Source organism: Dreissena polymorpha, chromosome 11 (assembly GCF_020536995.1).
Source record: "Dreissena polymorpha isolate Duluth1 chromosome 11, UMN_Dpol_1.0, whole genome shotgun sequence".
Taxonomy (NCBI): domain Eukaryota; kingdom Metazoa; phylum Mollusca; class Bivalvia; order Myida; family Dreissenidae; genus Dreissena; species Dreissena polymorpha.
The window spans coordinates 74,131,934-74,154,878 of NC_068365.1; the positions used below are offsets into that span (position 1 = coordinate 74,131,934).

Sequence of the window (22,945 nt, forward strand, 5' to 3'; positions counted from 1 at the left end):
TGCCAAATACATGTTGCTGTAACAGTCAACACTGCCTATCTTTAATATTTAAGGATCCCACTTTTGAATTGTTGGGAGTAAGTTTGCAGACTACCCGTGTAACAAGATAGCAATATTCAAATAAACAAATACCAGTGTAACAGTTTAAACAATACATAAAATTCCATGATGAGCAAATATCCCCCCCCCCCTTAATAGGGCTGAATTTTAAAATGGAAATACCCATGTTACAACTTGTTTTAGAAAATAATGATAAAGTTAGAGTAAATTAAACATGCTTTAAGAACTCTTAACTGTTTAGTTGTTACCAAGTTGTAACATGGGTTTTTCCGTTTAAACATTCAGCCCTATGAATTCTACTCATAATGGAATTTTCATCTCTTTAATTAGCTGTTGATAAAGTAAGTTTAAATATATATTTTTTCAGTATGATCCCAGACTTGTTTTAATTGCATATTTTCCTATGAGTCATTGGTTTTACCTCAAAGTAAAGGATATGTCATTCCAAAAATAATTTGATACTGTCATATAATAATGCAGTAAACTTTTGTGATATTTTCAAATGGAAAACCACCATTTTTAAGAAAATATGATGTACATAATACATGCAGATGCTACAACTTACATACATGTAAGTTATTTACTGGTTACATTTAAGTGTTTCAGGAAAATGTCTAGCAACACTCCTTGTTTTTGATTGGTATTAAAACCATAACAAATATTTTGTTTAATCAGTTACAATGCAATTATACAGACTTGCTGTCAGGTATCTATTATCCCTTCCAGTGCTGGAACCGAATTTTGAAGGCCTTTGCAAACAGTTTGGATCCAGATGAGATGCCACAGAACGTGGCGTCTCATCAGGATCCAAACTGTTTGCTATTCTGATAGTATTTTTGAAAAAAATGAAGAAAATGCTAATTTTATCAATTCTGCAGACGACATTTTAGCAGACAACAAATTTCCCAGCATGCAAAGGGTTATTAAGGGAGAGCAAGACACTCCCCCCCCCATTCCCAAAGTCCCCCACTTGAAGTTGAAGATGCAATTAAAGAAATTGTATGATTAATCCTGAACATTCATGTCCAAACATTGATTTTCCATCCAACTTATACACCACTATCTGCATTCTTGGTTGATGCTTGTCCCTGATTAATGATACAAGATTGGCCTGCAATATTAAAGTGAAAAGCAATTTGGGTCAATGTGTGTTTATGCTGGTATTGTCCTGTCACTGAGACTTGTAACTTAAACTGTTGACTGATTTGCAGAAAGTCATCATGCAGTGCATTTAGGTATTGCAGTTTGTTAAATACCATTTAAAAGCAATTTCTAAGCATTATCAAATCCAAGGCAAAATGAGAACCATGGTCACCATGGTATTTGAAGTATCATATAGCATCATCCAAACTCATCAAACAGTGGTAGCCTGTGAAATCATGATGAACAAGCAATTAAATTCGTTGAATTGATATCCCCCGCCAATATGCTTCTGGACACCGAAGTGTTATAATTATTTGACACTCAAAAAAGCATTTTTTCAAGATACACAGGGCCATAACTCCTTTATTATCCAATGGTGTACAATGTCATTAGGCTCGCATCATCCTCTTTAATCCATATATATACTCATACCAAGTTTCATTGAAATCCGCCAAGGCACTTCCAAGATATGGCTGCGGACACAAAAGGGCCGGACAGACGGACGGAAGGACGGACAGAAAGACGGACGGAAGGAGGGACGGACGGACAACGCCAAAACAATATCCTTCCGCCTATGGCAGGGGATAATAATTAGTTGATTTATTAGAAAAACATACATGTTCCATGGCAAAAAGTATATACAGCATTGTTTTCAATGTTCTAAGTGTTTTAAGTAACAAAATATGTAAAAAGTATATTATGGCAAAATAATGGCATGGACAGTTCAATCTGTTCTCACTGAGACAAAACATATATGAGCCTTGTTCTGAGAAAACTGGGCTTAATGCAGGTGCGTAAAGTGTCATCCCAGATTAGCCTGTGCAGTCCGCACAGGCTTGTCAGGGAGGACACTTTCCCCCTTAAACATGATTTTCGGTAAGGAGGGACTTCCTTGAAACTAAAAATACCATAAAAGCGGAAAGTGTCGTTCCTGATTAGCCTGTGAGGACCAAATAAGTGTTCCCTGTATAAATTAAGCTATTAGATATGTTACTTAAAATCCTTTATTTTTTTAAGAGCATTAAATGCTACCGTACCACATATTTTTGGCTTTCATGAAAAGCGCTGAATAAAGGGTTTATGAATTCAAGTACTGTTCAGTAGCTATTTTACGAGTTCATGACTTGTTCAAGTACTATTCAGGAGCTTTTTTCAGAGTTAATGACTAGTTCAAGTACCGTTAAGGAGCTATTTTCAGAGTTCATGACTAGTTCAAGTACCGTAAAGGAGCTATTTTCAGAGTTCATGACTAGTTCAAGTACTGATCAGGAGCTATTTTCAAAGTTCATGACTAGTTCAAGTACTGTTCAGGAGCTATATTCAGAGTTCATAACTAGTTCATGATCTCCAACCATTGTCCATGATCTCCAAGTTATTTCAACACACCAATACAACTTCTCAGATCCAAACAATTTCACAGACACTACTGAGCTTCCAAACTTGTCTAGTCCTGCCACCGTTTGCATGTTTTCCAGTGATCTTTCAGACATGATGGCTTCATGAGGGTCATAGCTGTCAAAACTGTTTACTGAGATAGTGAGAAAGCTGGAAAACATTTCTCTTTATTGTGAAGTGGTTCTACTGAGTGCAGTAAACATTTGTGCATAAGGAAAGATGTTTATCTTCTTCTTCCCATTAATTGCAGGGCTCCTCTGGAGCATCGACACAATTTGACAAGGAGTCTTGGGCCTGGGTAAAACCAGTTTTGGTGTCTATGGGTAGATCTAAAGAACACATGTACGGATCAAACCCGTGAACTCCCGATCAATAGGTGGACACCATATCCACTACACCACCGCGACATGTTGCGCTGGACATAACAGGGTGTTGTGTCCTGTTGCTTTGTGCTTGCCCTAACTTGCCCTGTTGAACTCAGTTTACAAAAAAAAATTGGGAAACCAAATATAATTTAACCTAATTTTTTGAAAAAATGACATGAAAAATGGAAACAAGTTTATAAAGAACCTTATTTGTCAAGAGTGTGTACTACAAAATTAATTGAATTGTGCAAATTATAAAAAAAAAATCAACAGACTGGTCCAGCTTTCATGTCCACTTCGAACAGCATAATCATTCTACACCTTTGTGACACTAGATCTTTCCCTGTGATTTTGTTCCTCCTTATAAAGTACCAGAATTTTTCTCTTTTTTTTAAAATAACATTCATCATTTAGTTGGTATTAAATTTTTTATGCAACTCTAATATTGACAACTTAACAAAATTTTGTTAGCAATTTTAATGTATTTGTGAGTAAAAAATCATTAACAATTTTCAAATGTGAATTTTACTTCACGACATGAATTTTCCCAATTTCAGGGTTTTTCGCGCAAATATTTTTTCCCATTTGGGCTGGTAATGGTACTTTTTCCAATTGGGAAAAAAATCACACTGTTTTCCCTTAATGCACACTCATAAGTCACTGGGCTTGTCTTAAGACCTTACACTGTGCTTGTCTCTTGACCTCACCTTTTCTCTCTCAGGCATGTCTATACATGGACCTTTCCTTTCTGTCTGAGAGCTTCTTTTGAGGACCAAACCTTGGAGACTGGACAAAAAGTTCAATAAAGCATGTGTTGACTGCAAAGGCTAATCTGGGATGATACTTTATGCAAATGCATTTAGCCCAATTCAGCTTACACATTCCACCAGTCTCACACTAAGTTACAGTGGCAATAATAGTGGTACTGTTGTAGTTGTTGTTCCACCCCTGCTTATATAGGATACCACCAACAAATACTGGCAGTGTGTGCTAATAGATTGTAAATGACTTATATCAAACCCAATACAAGAAATGACATGGGAAAATCTCTTTGTGTTGTGCTCAGTATTTAACATATCACAGCAAAGAAGTATGGCTTTGCCTCAAAATGCTTACTTGACATGGACCTTGCTCTGTGATAAGGGGGTCTAATGCAATTTCGTGTAAAGTGTCGTCCTAGATTTAGCTTGTGCAGTCTGCACAGGCTAATCAGTGACGACACTTTTGGCTTTTATGGTATTTTTCGTCTGAAGATAGTCTCTTCTCAGCAAAAATACAGTTAAAGGATTTAATTTTTTAGAGCAATTAAAAGGTACATGCACATAAACGTACATTTGAATGAGCCTGTAATTTACCTATAGCGCCTAATTAGTAAAATACATTTCTACAATGATGTTGTGTATTAAGTGCTGAGAATTCTCCTCATACAATTTTTGTCAATAAATGCCCCATATTTGAAATGGCAAGGTACATTAAGAGAATAATGAAAATCAATAGAGGTCATGTGCGAGTCATGATCAATGCACCTATGAAGTTTCATGATCCTAGGCTTAAGCGTTGTTGAGTTATCATCCGGAAACCATTTTACTGGTTCGAGTCGCCGTGACCTTGACCTTTGACCTAGTGACCTGAAAATTAATAGGGGTCATCTGCAAGTCATGATCAATGTACCTATGAAGTTTGATGATCCTGCTAGGCGTAAGCTTTCTTGAGTTATCACTCGGAAACCATTTTACTGTGTCGAGTCACTGTGACCTTGACCTTTGACCTAGTGACCTGAAAATCAATAGGGGTCATCTGCGAGTCATGATCAATGTACCTCTTAAGTTTCATGATCCTAGGTTTAAGCGTTCTTGAGTTATCATCCGGAAACCATTTTACTGTGTCGAGTCACCGTGACCTTGACCTTTGACCTAGTGACCTGAAAATCAATAGGGGTCATCTGCGAATCATGATCAATGTACCTATGAAGTTTCATGATCCTAGGCATAAGCGTTCTTGAGTTATCATACGGAAACCATTCGGTGGATGGACCTACAGACCGACAGACGGACCAATCGACATGTGCAAAACAATATACCTTCTCTTCATCGAAAGCAGGCATAAAAAGCATAAAAGCTAAATGATACCATACCATCAATTCAATGCACTTACATCAATATGAATGTGATGACATTTAAATGTCAAAGGATTAAACACTGCAAGGAGTTCAGTAAACAGATGAAGCACAAAGAAGTAATAACAGCATTAGCTGGTTTTGACTATACATGTATATGGGCCATGCTCTGTGAAAAGGGGGTTTAATGCATGTGCATAAAGTTTCATCCCAGATAAGCCTGTGCACTCCACACAGGCTAATCAGGGAGGACACTTTCCGCTTTTATGATCTTTTTTGTTTCACGAAAGCTTCTTCTTAGAAAAAATCAAGTTAAGGCGGAAAGAGTCGTCCCTGATTAGCCTGTGCGGACTGCACAGGCTTATCTGGGATGAGACTTTACGCACATGCAGTAAACCCCCTTTACACAGAGCACGGCTCATAAATGTTCATGATTATAGTGTATTTGAAAAATCAATTTAGACTTTGGGACCATTTTTTCGGCGTTAGCTGTATACCCCAGCTTTTCACCTTAGCCTGACCTTTGTTAGCGTCCAATAGAATTCAAATAAAACTCTCTGCAGCCAAGTACAGATGAATACACTTCATTGACTGCATTGGCTGATTTGAGAATACGACCAGAACATTGGAAACATGTCCGCGTCTTTGTAACACTGTTTTACTGCGTGTTCAGCATGAAACAATTTTATATCTAATGAAAAGGCTTAATAGATAGAAAAGTTTTACACTCAATCTCGACATCAATACAGTTTGTGCGTCCACCTTTTATTTTCAGAAGATTTTCAGCGCGAGAACTTTTGCACTTAAAGGCTATGTTCTCATATTTAGTACTAACTTCCATATTCCTGTCAACATGTTAACATGTTAAAGTATAGAGAGCAGTGGAAGCGAAGACTCACTTTAATGCATTGCATTTCAACTCGCAAGGTATATTGGGTCAATTTGCGGCCACTGTGTGTGAATGTCAGAGTTTACATACAGGTCATCGCTGCGTCTCTACCCTATGTGCTGATCGGAGTTCGCGGCCAGGAAAATAATCGTTACATAATAAAGACGCTATAGCGTAAACTAGGTGAACTGGAATTTTCTTTAGACCAGACAGATGTTAAATGAAGATATCCAGCGATATCATATGGTATGTCAATAATAGATTCTTAATGTGTTTTACAACAATACCATGATAAATATTATTTTTAATTAATTTAACAAGAATTATGCCATCATATTGACTAATGAATTAAGCATGAGCGCAATGATTCTCGATACTGTTAATAATCGAATCAAATAGCAACGCCAGACAAACCACTAAAACAGGTTTGTTCGAAGAACGCACGTATAAATATTTAAAATATGTACGGATACTTTGCGTGTGGCCGATTGACTCATATGTTTTAATTTCACTTCCATTCTTCTTTTGGTTTTCTGTTTTGTATCTATACGTTTATGACCAGCAATATGTAATAATGTAAAATAAGCCGCGAAAACTCCGCGTATCATCCCGTACTGCGTTTGCTGCAGCTAAGAACTGCACAGAAAAAGACATTCGCTATCTTTGATCTCATTCATTGAAGTCTTTACCTTTCATTAACTGCAACCACAATCAACGCCGTATATCTTTTTTAAAGATATTTCTTGTTCATAATTTTCCTACAGATAATTTGAGACTGAGAAATCATTTTCCATATTCAAAGGTTGGGCAGACATAATTTTCATTAATTAATGTCGCCATTAAATGACCTCTATAAAGGCATGTACATGTAAATATTCAGGCAGTTCAATATGTTGTCATTTTTGTAAACGAAATTCACACAATTATTGTTGCCTTGGTGAATTGTAATGTTGTTCTTCAAATATAAAATGGTTAATTATAAATGGAATTTTAGTTAATGGTTGTTCACGGTGTTCGAATGGACATTTACAATTTAAAATATCTAACTCTTGTGTGAAATCGTATTCTACTTGCCCTGCATGTTCATGAAATACATCACACAAACAACTCATACTGATACAGGACCATTTTTTTACCACACACAAAAATAGTTCTCTGAAATAGAGAATCACTAGAAATGGCGCGGCAGAGGCCGACGCGTATCCCCACGCCGCATGTTTGACCCAAGGGCGCCCCAGGGTTGATCATGGGGCCATGCATAGTTGAGATTGACTGTATTGTCATAAGAGAAGTTCAGTATCAATTAGAAGTGAATGGGTGTAAAAATAAAGAAGTTATAGTAAAAGGCAATTTTGGGAGGGTGTGGCCTATGTGGGCGGGGTGCCCCAGGGTTGGTAATGGGGCCATGCATAGTTGAGATTGACCGTATTGTCATAAGAGAGGTTCAGTATCAATTTGAAGTGAATCAGTGTATTAATGAAGAAATTATAGTAAAAGGCAATTTTGGGCGGGTGTGGTCTATGTGGGCGTGGCGCCCCAGGGTTGGCAACGGGGCCATGCATAGTTGAGTTTGACCGTTTTGTCATAAGAGAGGTTCAGTATCAATTTGAAGTGAATCAGTGTAGAAATGAAGAAGTTAATGTAAAATAACCTAAATTTTTTTTATAGTAAATGGATTTTTTTGGTGGGTGTGGCCTATGTGTGCGGGCGCCCCAGGGTTGGGATTGGGGCCATGCATAGTTGAGATTGACCCTAATGTCATAACAAAAGTTCAGTATCAATTTGAAGTGAATCCGTGTAGAAATGAAAAAATTATAGTAAATGGAAATTTTTGGTGGGTGTGGCCTATGTGGGCGGGGCGCCCCAGGGTTGGGAATGGGGCCATGCATGGTTGAGATTGACCGTATTGTCATAGGTGAGGTCCAGTATCAATTTGAAGTGAATCGGTGTAGAAATAAAGAAGTAAATGTAAAATAACCTAAAAAAATGAGTGATAATTTCTGACGCGGCCCCACCCCAACCCCTATAACTTTTGACCCAGGGGTCAGATCAAAATTCCAAATAGTGCACCGTCGCACATATGCTCATAGCTACCATGTGTGTAAATTTCAAGGTTCTAGTGCTTTTAGTGTAGGAGGAGATAGTGGCCAGGACGGACGGACGGACAGACGGACGGACAGACGGACGGACGGACGGACGGACGGCGGAGATCACCACAATATCCCCACCTTTTTTTCAAAAAGCGTGGGGATAATTATAAAAGAACAATACCAGTCACAAATTCAATGGAAAAAAATGTTGAAAGGTTTAAATTATCTAAAGTGATTTAGACACTTAACAGGTCTTTATCAGTTTTTAGAAGTGTTATCAAGATTTTAAAATGTTTTGTTCCATTCCAAGAAACTGTCCAGGAAACATTTATTGAAGAAATTAAATTCGCCACATTATTTTGTCATTTAATTTCAATGCAATTTCTGAATGTTGAACAAAGCATTTTCAATATTTTGATTATTGTTTGTTTATAGTTGGTGTTCCAATTAAAAAAAAAAAATTGTGGATAAAAACAAGAATTCCTTCATTACTTTCATCGTCACTATATGCCCTCCTTGGGGGGCATAACAACAACTTGGCCAATATATATTGACTGGGAAAATAATTGTTAATGAGAAATATACTTCAAAGCTGCTGTATTGCCAACTGAAGAATTTCCAGTTGATTGACCATCAACAAAGTCAAGTGTCGATATTTCCCATCATCAAGAAAACCAATAATCTAGTAAATGTGGGTTGGAGGCTGTAGAACTTGACTGCTCCTACGCTTTACATGAAATAATAACTGGTCCAATAGCTTTACTCTACAACACTAAGGGGCTAATTCCTCAGAGGCCACTTTGGTGTAAACAACACATCGCATAATTATTATAATGACAATCTGAGAATCTGAATAACTTTTACTTACTTACCTGAAAAATTACTTATTTATAATAATTGTACAGCGACTTATACAAAAATGTGTTAACATAGAAGATTTTCTATAACATAAAATATTTGAATTTAATGGGGATGATTTTTATTTATGTGGAAATGTCAATTTATTTTCATTTGACAAATGCATAGGAGTAAATCTGGCTTGAGTGTACCTGATGTCCTCCATGCCTGTGTCACATCTCATATAACCCTTTCCCCCATTAAGAAGCAAAGTGAAAATGGCTTTTGCAACCAGCATAAAACCAGAACAGCCAGGGAGTTACTCACAGCAGTGCCCCAGCTAGGATTTGATATTATTCCCATTATTATTAACCCATTTAAATATAATGTCTACAATGAGTAATAAATTAAGTAAAATGTAATAAGAGATTTATTAATTATCATCTGTAAAAAAAAAAAGATTTTTTTTTTTATAAGTGCAAGGGGGGGAGCTAGGAAGGACAGAGCGGAGGTTCGGAAGGGCAGGGCAGAGGTTCAGAAGGGCAGGGCAGGGCGCCCTTAAATTTAGGCCTAGCCGGAGCACTGTGGCAGTCTGTTCAGGTTTTATGCTTTTTGCTTCTCATTCGTATCTACGGATTGGAAACGAAGCCTTTAAAACTTGAATTTAGTAAGAAAGGTATTTTATGAAATTTAACTTTCTATAAGACTTCAAATGCGTCAAAATATGTATCCAAGTGGTAAAGGGACAAATAATGTCAAGAAATACTCAAACTGTACAGTCGACTCACGTAAGGCTTGAATTTCCGGTTGTCTAGCTAGAAGTACCCTCATAGAAACAATTTTGTATTGCTACATGTATATACTCATATATTTTTGTCGTTTGGTTCCAATTCACGAGGAATTAATTCTCTGATGGTTTCAGTGTTAGTGCTCAGTCCCTGTTACACTGTTCGCACCTCTTTTTGTTTGTATGGCTAATACTATTATGCTTCAAGTCGCTCAAAGTTATTAATTGATTAGTCGTGCTTCATTAGTTACACCTGCAAATTGATTCAACAGATGTCGCAAACTTGGCATTTTTACTAGTGTTAAACAATACCTCACAATTACATGCGCTTGAAGTAATTTATCAATAACACACATTAACTGAATTCTATAACTCTTGAAAAAAACAAATGAATAAATAAAAAGTCTTGTGTAACCTTTCTGTGTTGTGAACATGTTTTTATATATTATATTCATTGCATCAAATTGCGTTTTATAATGAAATTGAAAGTGTTTATGAATATTTTATATCTATATTCTGAACCTTAAATGTTATTGTGCTTTGTAAACATGTGCTGATCTGTCATCATATAATTTATATTACTAGTATTATATTTGTTTGTTATATGTATAACTGTTAAAAAACATTTTTTATAAATTTTGTTTATGTTATTTGATATGCAGTAAAGTAGTACCTAGTACAGACACAAACTATTACAGCTTGCACTTTCAACACACTCTTAAAGTCTTAAAGAAAACAGCAAATGTAAAGCTGCAAAAAATGTACATGCAAAAGCATACTATATAGGAATTGATATGAATCCTTGTTTAACATGGAATCTCATCAAACATCCAACTTACACCAACTGTCGGTGTGATGTTACCATTGGAAAAGCTCTTTAACTTACTGAATTATTTATTCTGAATCCCATCCTTTTGCCATAACATGTCATGAATTGTCAGGAAAGATTAACGCGTACATAATTAATATAGAATTGTGTTGTTTGTAAGTCAGACTTAAACCAGTTAATAGGTTCATATGCATTCATACATAAAATTAACACCCTTTTAGGTGAGCTGAGTGTACTAAAAACAATTGCCAAACCTGAGTTACACACAATTTTAACAGAGGAGGACAACCATTTCTATATAAAAAAAAAAATAAGTTTTTTTTTATTGCTATGTAAAACACGCCCTAAAACCACATGATCCGAGTTGTGAAAAAAAAAATTATATGATTTTTTCGCAAAATGGCCAGGAAAATGCCTGATGTTTCAATATTTGTGGAAAAAAAATCCCAAAATGTTTTTTTTTCGCTCTATAAAAATTTCCAAATTTGCAATTTTATAGATTAAAAAAATCCCAATTTGACCAGCCTCCTTTTCCCTAATTGGCTAGAAACACTCCTGATAATGGACCAAGACGAAGAATAAAACCCCAGTCAAACTAGGGTTGTTTTATTGCATGGTTCCAATTTGGCTTCTACATGTAAATGAACATGATGAAGGACTGTGCCAATGTTGAGTAGCCAACAAGTCATGGAAATGCTGTAATGATGCCATGAAATTGCATAGAAAGTGGTTAAATTCCAATCCTTCTTTTGAAATGACAAATGAAACCTTGATCTTGGCAAATATGATATCTGAAATATTCACGCCATTGGTAAACGCCCCATTTTCAGTACAGTCTCTGGCTAAGTTTTTTACAGAAGCTTATGTGTACTAACAACGTGCTAATATAAATGTACTGTACATCAGTCTGATCTCTTTTAAACCTTTACCACTTAGATAGGTATTTTGACAAATTTGTAGTCCCTTAGAAAGTTAAATTTAATTAAAGGGATTCAAGTTTGAAAGGCTTCATTTTCAATTCTAAGATACTGATGAGCAGCAAATAGCATAAAACCTGAACAGACTGCGAGTTACTCACAGGCTGAGTTACTCACAGGCTGTTCTAGTTTTATGCTTTTGCATTTTATCAATATAAACTTGCACTTAATCAGCTCATTTTTTAGATTTAACTACTTCATATACATTGTACTATGCAGAACAAATGTATGTCTGACAACAATAATATACATGTAACTAAAAAACAACAATATGACAATTATTTCACAGGTGAATTATGACACTGCGCAAAAAGCTTATTAAAAAGAAAGCGATAATTTTCAATAACATCAAACATATCAGATAGTATTTGTTTATTTTCTGTGATCAATTTGCAATGACATGATCATTTTAATCTATTTATTTGAAGTGATTATTCATACACCAATAATCTCTAGAACCAGTATAATCCTCCATGTTGAAAGTATGTAATCCATCTACCAAGAAACTGAATTTCAATGGATAATTAGTTATTAAAAAAAACATCAGACATTATTTAGTTACAATTAAGATTTGAATGAATTTACTCTTGATCTCAAATCCTGAGCCTCTACTTTATCAATTATAATGCTTTTGGAATGTTAATTATGCATAGGCGATTAATTAAACATTAACTCTCAAAATTATGTTGATGTGTATTATTACAAGGATTACTTATGTTAATGGTGCAAACTAAAGGTATGTTAGGGTTGTATTAAAGCAAAATGAATTATCTCCAGAGCTCCAGATAAGGTTTTGTGAAATTCTTAAATTACTACCAGATTTTCAAAAAGAATTCTTAACTCTGAAATTTTATTCTTAACGTTACTACTAAGTTTTGGAAAATAATTCTTATTTTTTATAAATGATCTAAAAATAAATAATAATGGTTATTTTCATGCAAAAAAAAATCAAAATAAACATACTAGCAACTTTATTTATACGAGTTCAACAGTGTCTTTTCAGTATTATACAATTTTATTTTTCAAATACCTTCATATGCCCAAACTGTGCTTAAATTGCATGCCTTAGATGAATGTTAACATATTTCACAATTAAAACGGGTCTCCCCTTCAATCTTTTCAACGATTAGCCACGGGACTTGTCCCTTCCACTCCTTCAATGTTTTTTTTTGTGTTTAAGTTTGGACCCGTCGTGTTGCGTTTTTGTTTTTGTTTTCCGACTGTGTCGGAAAGGGAACATACAACATCGTATAAGATCATTTCTATAATGTCTTTCTAAACATTTAACTTCGGCTCACTTTGCGTACAATATGTTAAAAGCGTGTTTTTGGACGCTTTGCAGTTTTTTAGGCACTCTCTGGGCGCCGCCATTGTTTTTTGACAGATAGACTATATACGCCGCTTTTATTGGAAAAACATGTGCTTTGTTAAACAAACCCGATAACCATTCTATATACAATGTAAGCACCACAAAGATCTTTAATATGCGAAAAGAACTCAATAAAAATCGATACGAACCGATGTAAAAATAATGTTCGTAACTTGATTTTGTAATTCTTAATGGTACGACAAGATTTTAAAATAAATACGTAACGGACTTGAAAATAATTCGTTATTACGAAAATACGACCCTTATCTGGAGCTCTGATCTCTATAAAAAAAATCCAGACAATTATTTAAACGTCATGTAGAAAATAATGATGTAATGTGACTTTAAAAATTAATCAGATACACTGCAATGCTAATATATCGCGGACCGTTATATCGCGATGTCCAAAATATCGCGCTTTGGCTATGGCTACCAAAACTACAACGAGCATGATCACTAAATGACATGTTTTGATCTGAGAATTCGCTAACTTAAGCAAAAAATCGGTTCTAGCTAGTATTATCACCCTAGATTTCGCGGCTTACTATGGCACGCAGTGAAGCGTGAAAAACAGTCGATTAGTGACAGTGTGGTTTACACACGGCTGGGGTTGTTTTTAACACTTAAGAAATAACCAATTAGTGTCATTGCAAAGGTAATAATGGCAGTTTACTGGTATATAAATCGTTAAATTTCGGTACTGGTCATGAATGTCTTTGTCCTGATAAAAAGCGCACGAAAATTAATGTGGGCGTATTTATTTGTAAATAAAAATTTTGTAGCGGGTACAACATTGAGATAATTTAATTTCCATTAAAAGTTTTGTTGTAAATTTCAACTAAAGTACCGCGGTATCTCGCGAATTATGTTGCATTGACATTTCCTCTTAATAAAATATAATTCAAACACGCTGTATCGTTACTGTTAGGCTGTTTCAGTTCCTTCATTAGGACTATTTATGAGGGTAAATTTGAATCTACTGTGAAACCATTATTATTCGTCCGACATTATTTTTCGCGTTTTTCGTCCTTCGACCAATGGACGAATTCAAGATCCTAACGAACAATCATGTCCCATATTTGAAACAAATAAGACTGAATTACCGTAGGCATGAGGCATTTAAATCCAGCGTAATCCACGCATATACACACGGCTCGAAATTAACACTCGCACACTCGCAAAATGCGAGAAAAAAAGATTGCAATGTAAGTTATAAGCCACTAGTATTTTTTGCATATAAAGAAATAGTGAAAAAAAAACGAGTTATATTGCTTGAATGCGTTCGACGGCGTGAACGCTAAACCGTAGGTCAATTTTTTGAACGTCCGAATACCCATATGCGGAAGCGCGCAACTCGTTTGTTGACTGGTATACTTATAATACAGATACACAGATGGTATTGATACAAAGAACATGAAACAGTCGACTATTCACACTCAAGTTAAATCCGGTTTTGACACAAAGAGGTGTTCATTATACAGTGTACTGACAACTGACATTTCCTGTAAAACGCGAATGCAATAAGGCTGTATCGAATGCGTCGACTTCGTTTAGGTATAATAGTGTTGATTAGCGCTAATTGTTAACAACTTTATTACCCATTGTGTGTATTGTGTTTTTCAGGGGTGTTGCAGATTATACAGCCTACACGCGGCGAATCCGGATTAAAGACAATACTATTAAACGCAATTAAAATATGACGATGTGTGAAATATATTATGCGCTTTGTTACAAATTAATAAAGAACATTTTGATTTGTGTTTGGTTGTTTGGTTTCAAATATTTACGATGCAAAACGCTTGAAACTTTAATGAAATATGACCAAAATAATTTGCTTACGCTAATTATAACCCATAATGTTTGCACCTTCTCTAATTGGCGCCGATTAAGGTAAGATTGTAATCAGTTTGACCGTGATAGTAATGGAAAAAGACTAATTGGCAATTGGCTTCGTTGTTTAAAACACTTGTTAACGATTATTCAGTCCAACTTATCCGCTAATCATAACAAAGAACGTGTCAATGACATAAAATGATAAGGGACAGTTACTATCACCTAAAATAACAGACTTGCTAATTGGCATATGCCAAACAAGGCCCACCTCCTGCAAGTGACTACCAAGTGCTGCACCTCTCTTTCCCCAGCACAATGTTTTCGCAACCGCGTATTACATGTATTACAAACAAATCGGACGTTTTTTGTTTTGTTTTTTCAAAACCAGAAATGGACGAATTTCAGAGCGGACGAAATAGTCATTTTTATGAAAAGGGCGAAATTTTGTGCCGACGAAAATAAATGGTTTCACAGTATGCACAATTATATTTTATACATTTACAGTAAGAATTCTTCTTTTTAGCTGATGCGCGAGCGATCGTACATGAAAATAAAAAAATATAACTTACATTTTGTTTTTTATGATAAATACAGATACGTATGTAGATATGAATGAAAATTTTTATTGTATAATTGGTTTGCAATTATTACTATACAAATGTAGCAGCGCCGTACATAAAATGAAAACATTGGGGTAATTTGACAAATTAACCGCAATACAATTAAGTTAGACATTTCTCGAGTCATATAGCGCGCCAGATATATCGCGCTCGCGATCTTTGGACCCCAGCAACCGCGAATATAACGGCGTTGCAGTGTAGCAGACATGGCAAAAGACTGCTACAATTTACAAGGAAGTCACTGTCCCAAAGATTTTACAGGACAGTTGAACATTTCACCAGCTTCAATTTCGCATGTATTAAATATCATTTGTAAATTTCACCACCTTCAATTTTGCATGTGTTATTAATATCATTGTGTTATACTCTCAAAGAGATTTCAAAAACACGGATATTGTACTTAACTGACAAATATTTCTGATAATTATCATCACAAAAATGACTTTTGAGATTTTTTTCCTGTTACTTTCCTTTTTGTATTCTTAAAAAACATATTGCTTCAACATAAACATATTTTCTGTCATATTTTGATAAAAAACACAAGATCAAGTAAAGCAAGTTTAAGTCACTGCATTGTTCTGAATACGCCACCCATAAAAAAATACCACAACAATGTCTTAAAGTAAAACAAAACAACCATCAGCTTAGGATCGTGGTAAACAAATACTACAGTACAGCCAAAGCGGAACAAACGTATTTCGCGATCCGCGGCGGCAAGGCGAAACGAGTCGATGCCGCGTCAGTCGTTGAAGCCGCGTCAGTATGCGGCGGCAAGTCGCATTTCGCCGCGAAACTTCGCATCTGTCCGCCGAGGCATGCCGCGGTCCGCGACATGATGCCGAGTCGATGCGATCATAAAATATTTTTTTTTAAATTATTAGTTACATGTAGTTAACAAATTTTGAAAGAACAATACTAATAATAATTAAAATCATAATAAATTTATTGTGCGCGGATTGTATTAGCATATACATGTAAGCATAGTTAATGTGTCCAATTATTAAGTTTGTTTCCCGCCCGTAGCGTATGTATTTCACACATAAACAAGGTCACGTAATTATGTTTTCGCACATACAAGTGGTCAAGGCTCCAGCATATGGTGGATTTATAAATTAATTGCATGTTGATTCCGCTATTATATTTTAGCTGAGAAAATTAGCAGTTTGAAGCCACATCAATAATCAAGACGGTGACGACGTATTTGTAGTTTTGTAAATTATCAGCTTATTACAACTATTGTTTGAATATGCGTATATAAACACGTTTTATTTTGTTCATATTATACAGTTTATATCGCTACTAATTACCCGATAATCCCGTATATTCCAGTTTTAAAGCAAATGCTGGTAAATATTTACGATACACAAACATTCTCAATATTTCCTTAAGTATCAAATACATTTGGGCATTTGTTACTATTTATAGAGATGATGAAATAACGTCTAATCGGGGCGTTTTTTTTCTCCACTGAACACGCGATTTACGCCTGACGTGATGTTCATGTATTTATACAACACAAAATACACCCAAACTTTCCAAACGACGTTCTACATGTCTGCATAATTTTCGCACGCTTTTTATGAAACAAAGGATATTTTAGCACTGTTTATTTGACGCTAGAATTTGCCAAAGGACGCGTTAGCATTAAAATTCGGAAGTGTGTTTCGGATTACAAATATAATAATGATAATCAACGAAACATGAACAGTTGCGCGTAATTAATTCTACGCTACACATACATGTATGTACATGTAGGTGGATATCTTTTCACTCGATCCGCCGCGTACGTATGCGGCGGATTTACTCCGCGAAAGTACGCGAGGTTAATACAGACTCGGAGTCGTTGTGGGATCGATGCCGAGTGCCACGGCGATACGCCGCGTGAACACACGATTCGGCCGCTGCGGACTAATAATCTGGCCGTGGCGTAGCCGCGGATTATGTTTGTGCCGCTTCGGCTGTACTGTATATCACCAGACAGTAAATTGGCACATTTGCATTTAACAGCAAGCCTGTTTTGACATTTTTGTTGGCAATGTCTGACTGGCCAACGATTTTGCCATGTGGGGGTAAACCATACATGTACCTGAAGCAAACCCAACCTGTCCAGTATCATTACAGCCAAAAGAACCATATCGCCCCACTCTGTATGAGTTAAATGTGTATTTCAACATTTACAGCAACCAAGGCTGCATCATGTCAGGGCCCGGAGTTTGTCCTAGCACTCTTATCTAGTTCACTTACTAAACTCACCATAGTTGGGATACATTTTGAATTATACATGTAGATGCAATTCCCAGCTACATGTATTTGGTTGAAACTGAAAGTTTTCAATTTTGGTGTGACCTTGTTTTCTGGGAGAAAACAAGAGAGATCCCTGAGGAAACTTGTGTGGTATGGTTACCACAAACAAAACTCACGTGCATATGGTAATGGGGATTGAACACGGTTTGCCTAGGTGAGAAGAGCATGTACATGAACCAACCACTGCACTACCCAGACAGCCTGGTTCACCCCATTCCCAAAGTCTCTGATCTATATCCCTTTGTTCTGGTACAGGTACCCTGCTATGGTCACAATGTATATTCCTGTGAACTGGCATCCAGCTGATGTCACAAGGCAGTCACCCATATCAGTGGCAATTAATACACAGATGAAGAAAAAACAGTGCATGAAAACCACTGATAATCCAGCAGAGAGTTAAGAAAATAGGTAAAAGATATTGGTGGATCACTACACTGAGTGGATTACTCAATTACAGGGCACGCCATAATCCTGAAATAAGTCTTTCAAGGGTTTCACAACAGTTCAGGGGGGTTTCCTGGCCATTTGGGGAAAAAATGCAATTTTGGAATATGGATTTAGGAAAAACTTATCTAATCTAATTCTTTATAATAATTCAAATAAGAAGAACAAAATCATATAATCAAAGTTACAAAATGTATAAACGTTGTAAGATGTAATTGAAATAAAATTGAGGATCAAAATCAATAGACACTCCTTTCTTTTTTGATTTGGGACTTTTTTACCATTTTGCTTTGGAAATGGGTCCGTTCAACAGACTCATTGATACACTAGGAAAAGGCCTGCAGTTTGAAAAAAGCAAATGAGTAAAATATTAGGCAAATATTAATATATACAAATATTATTTTTCGAACATTTAAAGAATAGAACACAATTTTGGCATTGTTTGGTGATTTACCCGCTTCTGGGTGTTGTGAAACCATTGACGGTTAAGTATAACACAGACTAAAGAGGGCGCATGCTGCAGTGCTCCAGCTAGCAATAAATAGAGGGGCGCTGCGCCCCTCTAAAATTTGCCCCCTTAAAAAGCGCCCCTCTATTTTTCTGTCAAATGCCCTTTTGATCTCTAAATTCCTGTTTTCCGGCCGTATAAATCGCCAGAAACATCGACATGAATACACAGATAACACCCTTGCCGGTACATAACTGCCTGGGCGTAATAAGTCAACACATTGTGAACAAACAAGCCCCAAGGGCATGGTTTGTTATCATATCATTAATTAGCCTTTTGTTGCAGACGATAGTAACATGCTGTGAAAGATTATCTCTGAGGTCACGCTTGGTTAGGCACAATCACACTCGAATGAAATCAAACTCAGCACTATTGATTTTTTTTACTTCTGAATTCTTTGGCTATGATTTTTTGTTTGCCAAAATAGTGATTTTTAATTCAAAACACCTATTAAAATTTGAAAATTAATCATCTTTTTTAATGTGAATATGCGGTTAATTTTAAGTCCGAAATTACAGCATTGAAAATCGTATTTGTGTTTGGATTTTATTTCTGAACTTTAAAACACTGTCTGTTCTCAATCATGATGAATTTTAACATGAATAGGGGCAGACAGTTGTTATTTCAACAAATAAAGAGCTTGTTTGGATGGAGGATTTATCACTCTGCAAGTAAAATGTAATTTTGATAATGTTATATATTTTCGCGACCTAACAAAACTGCCAACGTTGTTGACATTAATTAGTTGAAATAACGTGTTGTAAAATAAATATATCAATGTTTCATTTCTAATCTCCAGACTGGATGCTACTTCATGGTGACATTGATCATTGTTCAGACTTTAAATTTGTCAATATAGATTATTGTTTTAATTAATATGATTAATATTATTGTGGAAAAACATTGGCTCACAGTTATTCAAAGTAACAAATTAAGTGATGACAGTCACAACATTTATTTGACCCAGTGAAACCCCTGAATTTATTTCATGTTTTCTTCATTTCTTCTACAAGGCCACTGATGCTTAAAGTTTAAACTGGAACCGGAAAGATTAACATGCAGTTCAATGATGATAGGTGATAAAAAAACATCAAAATCCCTCCCCCCCCCCACACACACCGGAAAGAAATATGATATCTTCATATCTCTAATGCGTGTAGTCGGATGCTAGCCCAAGTCGGTTATGAAATTGGCTACGAAGTTGTTTTCCTTAGCGCCAATGTAGATAGTAATATATTTATTATAATTTCATTACACAAAATGAGGAACAGCATACAATTGGTGAAAACATTCAATGCACTAATGTTTACAATTCATAAGTATATAGTATAAGCAAAGTATATACTTAAGTATATTAATAACCAAATGCCCTATTTTCCAAAATTACGCGTGAAATTTGCCCTTTTTGGGGAAGCTCCCCTCTATTTTGAAAAGCTGGCTGGAGCACTGCGCTGGGTCAAAATTTTCAGAAGCCGAATTCACATTGTTATGTCTTATTTTTTATTATTTTGGATATTTGATGGGTGATGGAGAAAAATTGAAATTACTTGAGGCGAATTTTTCTTGTTTGTAGCAATTGTCTAATAAGACAAATGGCAGAACAAGCCCTGCCAAACACAATTTATCGCCAATCAATAGGAAACTTACGCGCTGAGCCGACTGTGTCATTGTCCCGGGCAAACAGCTGTGGCTCCAAATGCACCACTGTCTCATCCTCCCTCACTGTACCTTGGAACAGTGGAATATCGCGGCTGTTAAACACCGAGGAAATTATCTCAGGTGCATACGCATTTGGCTCTGGAAGAAATTAAGACATTTGTAATATTGCAATAAACCAGCAGATTCGTTGAATTGATATCCCCCGCCATTATTCTTCTGGACACAAAAGTGTTATATTTGACCAGTGTTTTCATTATTATCTGAAACAACCGATTTTTTTAATAAAGCAACAGATTAGGCCGGGGGTCTAGGGGGCCGCCTAGGCCCCCCGTGGGTCCAGGGCAACGCCTGGTAGGGGGTTCAGGGGGGCGAAGCCCCCCGAGAAAAAAATGAATATGCAACTTTGGCTAATAGATATCAGTGCTCTGGCTGAAATTCATGATTGACAAAAAGGAAATAAGACAAGAGAAGAAAACAATATTATTTTTTTTATTAAAATTAAGTTTACCTGATGAGAACTTCACATTTTATTTACATCTCGCAAGAGACTAGTCAGAGTCACTATCACTGTAACTGGCACTGCTGCTAGAATCTGAATCATCCTCTAAATTAAATGTCTTAATAGCTGCTTTGATCTCTTCCCTCAATTCTTCCTGATCTAATAACATGACAGGGTCTGTTTGAACACAAGTGTCACTAGTAGAAGGAGTAGCTGAACCTATTTTCTTTTTCACTGACAAAGGTTCTGCTAATTTTTTTCTATTTTTAATACTGAGCCATTTCGAAACTGCCTGCTTAACAATGTCACCAGAATCCTCGCATCTTGGCCCATTTATAGTCACCTGTAACAAAGCTTCTAACATGTCATTGGATATTCTATTCCTGTGTATAGTTTTAATATTTTTTAAAGAACTTGCTCCTCTCTCCGGCCAGGCATTTGTGACAGGAAGTGAAGCTGCAACTTCAGCAATAAATGTTAACTTGGGGAAGAACTGCTTATAAATAGGGACAGATAGCAGTTGTATTAAACACCTCTCTGTGCTTGTCATCTTGGATGTAGAGTTATGTGGAAATTTTGGTTTTAAAATATCCCTAAGATGGTATTTCATTCCATTCCACTCTGTTTTAAGCTGATCAGACAATTCTTCTCCATTTTCTCCTCTGTAGAAATGTCTAGCAAGTATCTGTACTTCTCTATTACCATATTCCTTAAACTGTGCTGTATCATTTGGAATACCCTGGATATCAAAAATACTAAATGAGGTTATGATTTCTGAAGTATCAGTAAACCTTTGGTCAATATTGTTTTTCAAAGCAGCAATGTAATTTTTGAATAAAGACTGAATTTCATTCATGGCTTTTGAGTTCAAAGAGAGTTCAGCACTGATGTTATTAATTGAGTCTATATCACTTTGCAAAGCCGTAATTGGTGTTTCTTCTTGAAGAATACTATCAAGTTTGTCTTTTGCACTATTGACTTCAGGGATAATGGCAGAAAAATTGAAAGAGCTACTCTGGAAAACTCTTGACAGATGTGACAACACAGGAAGTATATGTCTCAGAATGTAAATAACACCAAGAAATTTTATGTTTCTTATTTTCTTAGAAAGTCCCAAAGCAATAGCATCTTCAGTTTTAGCAAGATCTAAAGTTTGTAATAAAGCTTCATAGTCATTGTAGACTGCTGTAACAGAAGAATCAAGACTTAACCACCTGGTCCTACAGGCTTTCTTCAAGCGTGAAGCAACTTTCTTAGATGCACCTTTACTCAAATTTAATCCTTTAAGTTCCATCTGTACCTTAAGATAACATGCCATTCTTTTGGGTGAGTTTTCAAAATAGTTCCACAACTGCCTTAGAACAAGTTCTACTTCTTTCACATACTTTATGCCTTCATTGCTGTCTGTACAAGAAAGGGCGAGTTTATGACATATACAGTGAACATTTATAAGAGTTGGGCACTTCTCTCTAAGTAATGTAGCAACCCCTCCTTTTTTCCCAACCATTACCGATGCGCCATCAGAGGAAAATCCTGTAAATTTACCAAGATCAAGCCCACTTGTGTTTATTGACTCAAGAAGAAGATCAGAGATGGCCTTGGCATTTGCTGAAGAATAATGTTCAAAAATGTTCTGACAAGAAAGAAATGATGTTTGCACACTGCCTAGCTCCTGATCAAAATACTGAATAAATGTAATCAAATGTTCTGTCACGCTAATATCTGATACTTCATCTGTCAGCAAACCATATGCTTGGGCCTTGTGAGCTTTCTCTATTACACTATCCTTGACTGTATCACCAAGTAACAGAAAAAAATCCCTTTGTGAACCAGCAGACTTGTGGTTAAAAAATCTTAAATTCTCATACTCAAAGACATTTTCAATCATATCTAACAATGGCAACAATTTCCTATTTGAAACAAAGTTTTTCATAAGAAAGTAAACAGTGGAAAAAACTTTTTCATATAAAGACGATTCAACATTCTTTTTGTGACACACTTCAGTATGAAAAATTGACAATTTCTGAACCATTTCTGTTTCAATGGCTGATTTGTGCATTTGAGAAGCAGCATGAACTTTAAGAGCATCCTCCAAGAATCTAGTAGCAGGTGTGGTAACAAAAACATCTCTTTTGTTTAATTTATGCTTTAAGTTATGCTTTTTACATAATATACAGTACATTCCCTGCCCCTCAACAAATGACAGCCACCAATAATCAGT

At 35.9% G+C, this 22,945-nt stretch overlaps 1 protein-coding gene across 1 annotated transcript in view; it reads right to left on the reverse strand.

Moving 5' to 3' along the window:
- Positions 1-22,945, reverse strand: part of LOC127850397 (calsyntenin-1-like) — a 78,241-nt gene that overhangs the window by 47,969 nt on the left and 7,327 nt on the right. The window contains exon 2 of the mRNA XM_052383417.1: positions 20,214-20,363. Coding sequence (XP_052239377.1) covers positions 20,214-20,363 — 150 coding nt within the window. The remainder of the gene's footprint in view (positions 1-20,213; positions 20,364-22,945) is intronic.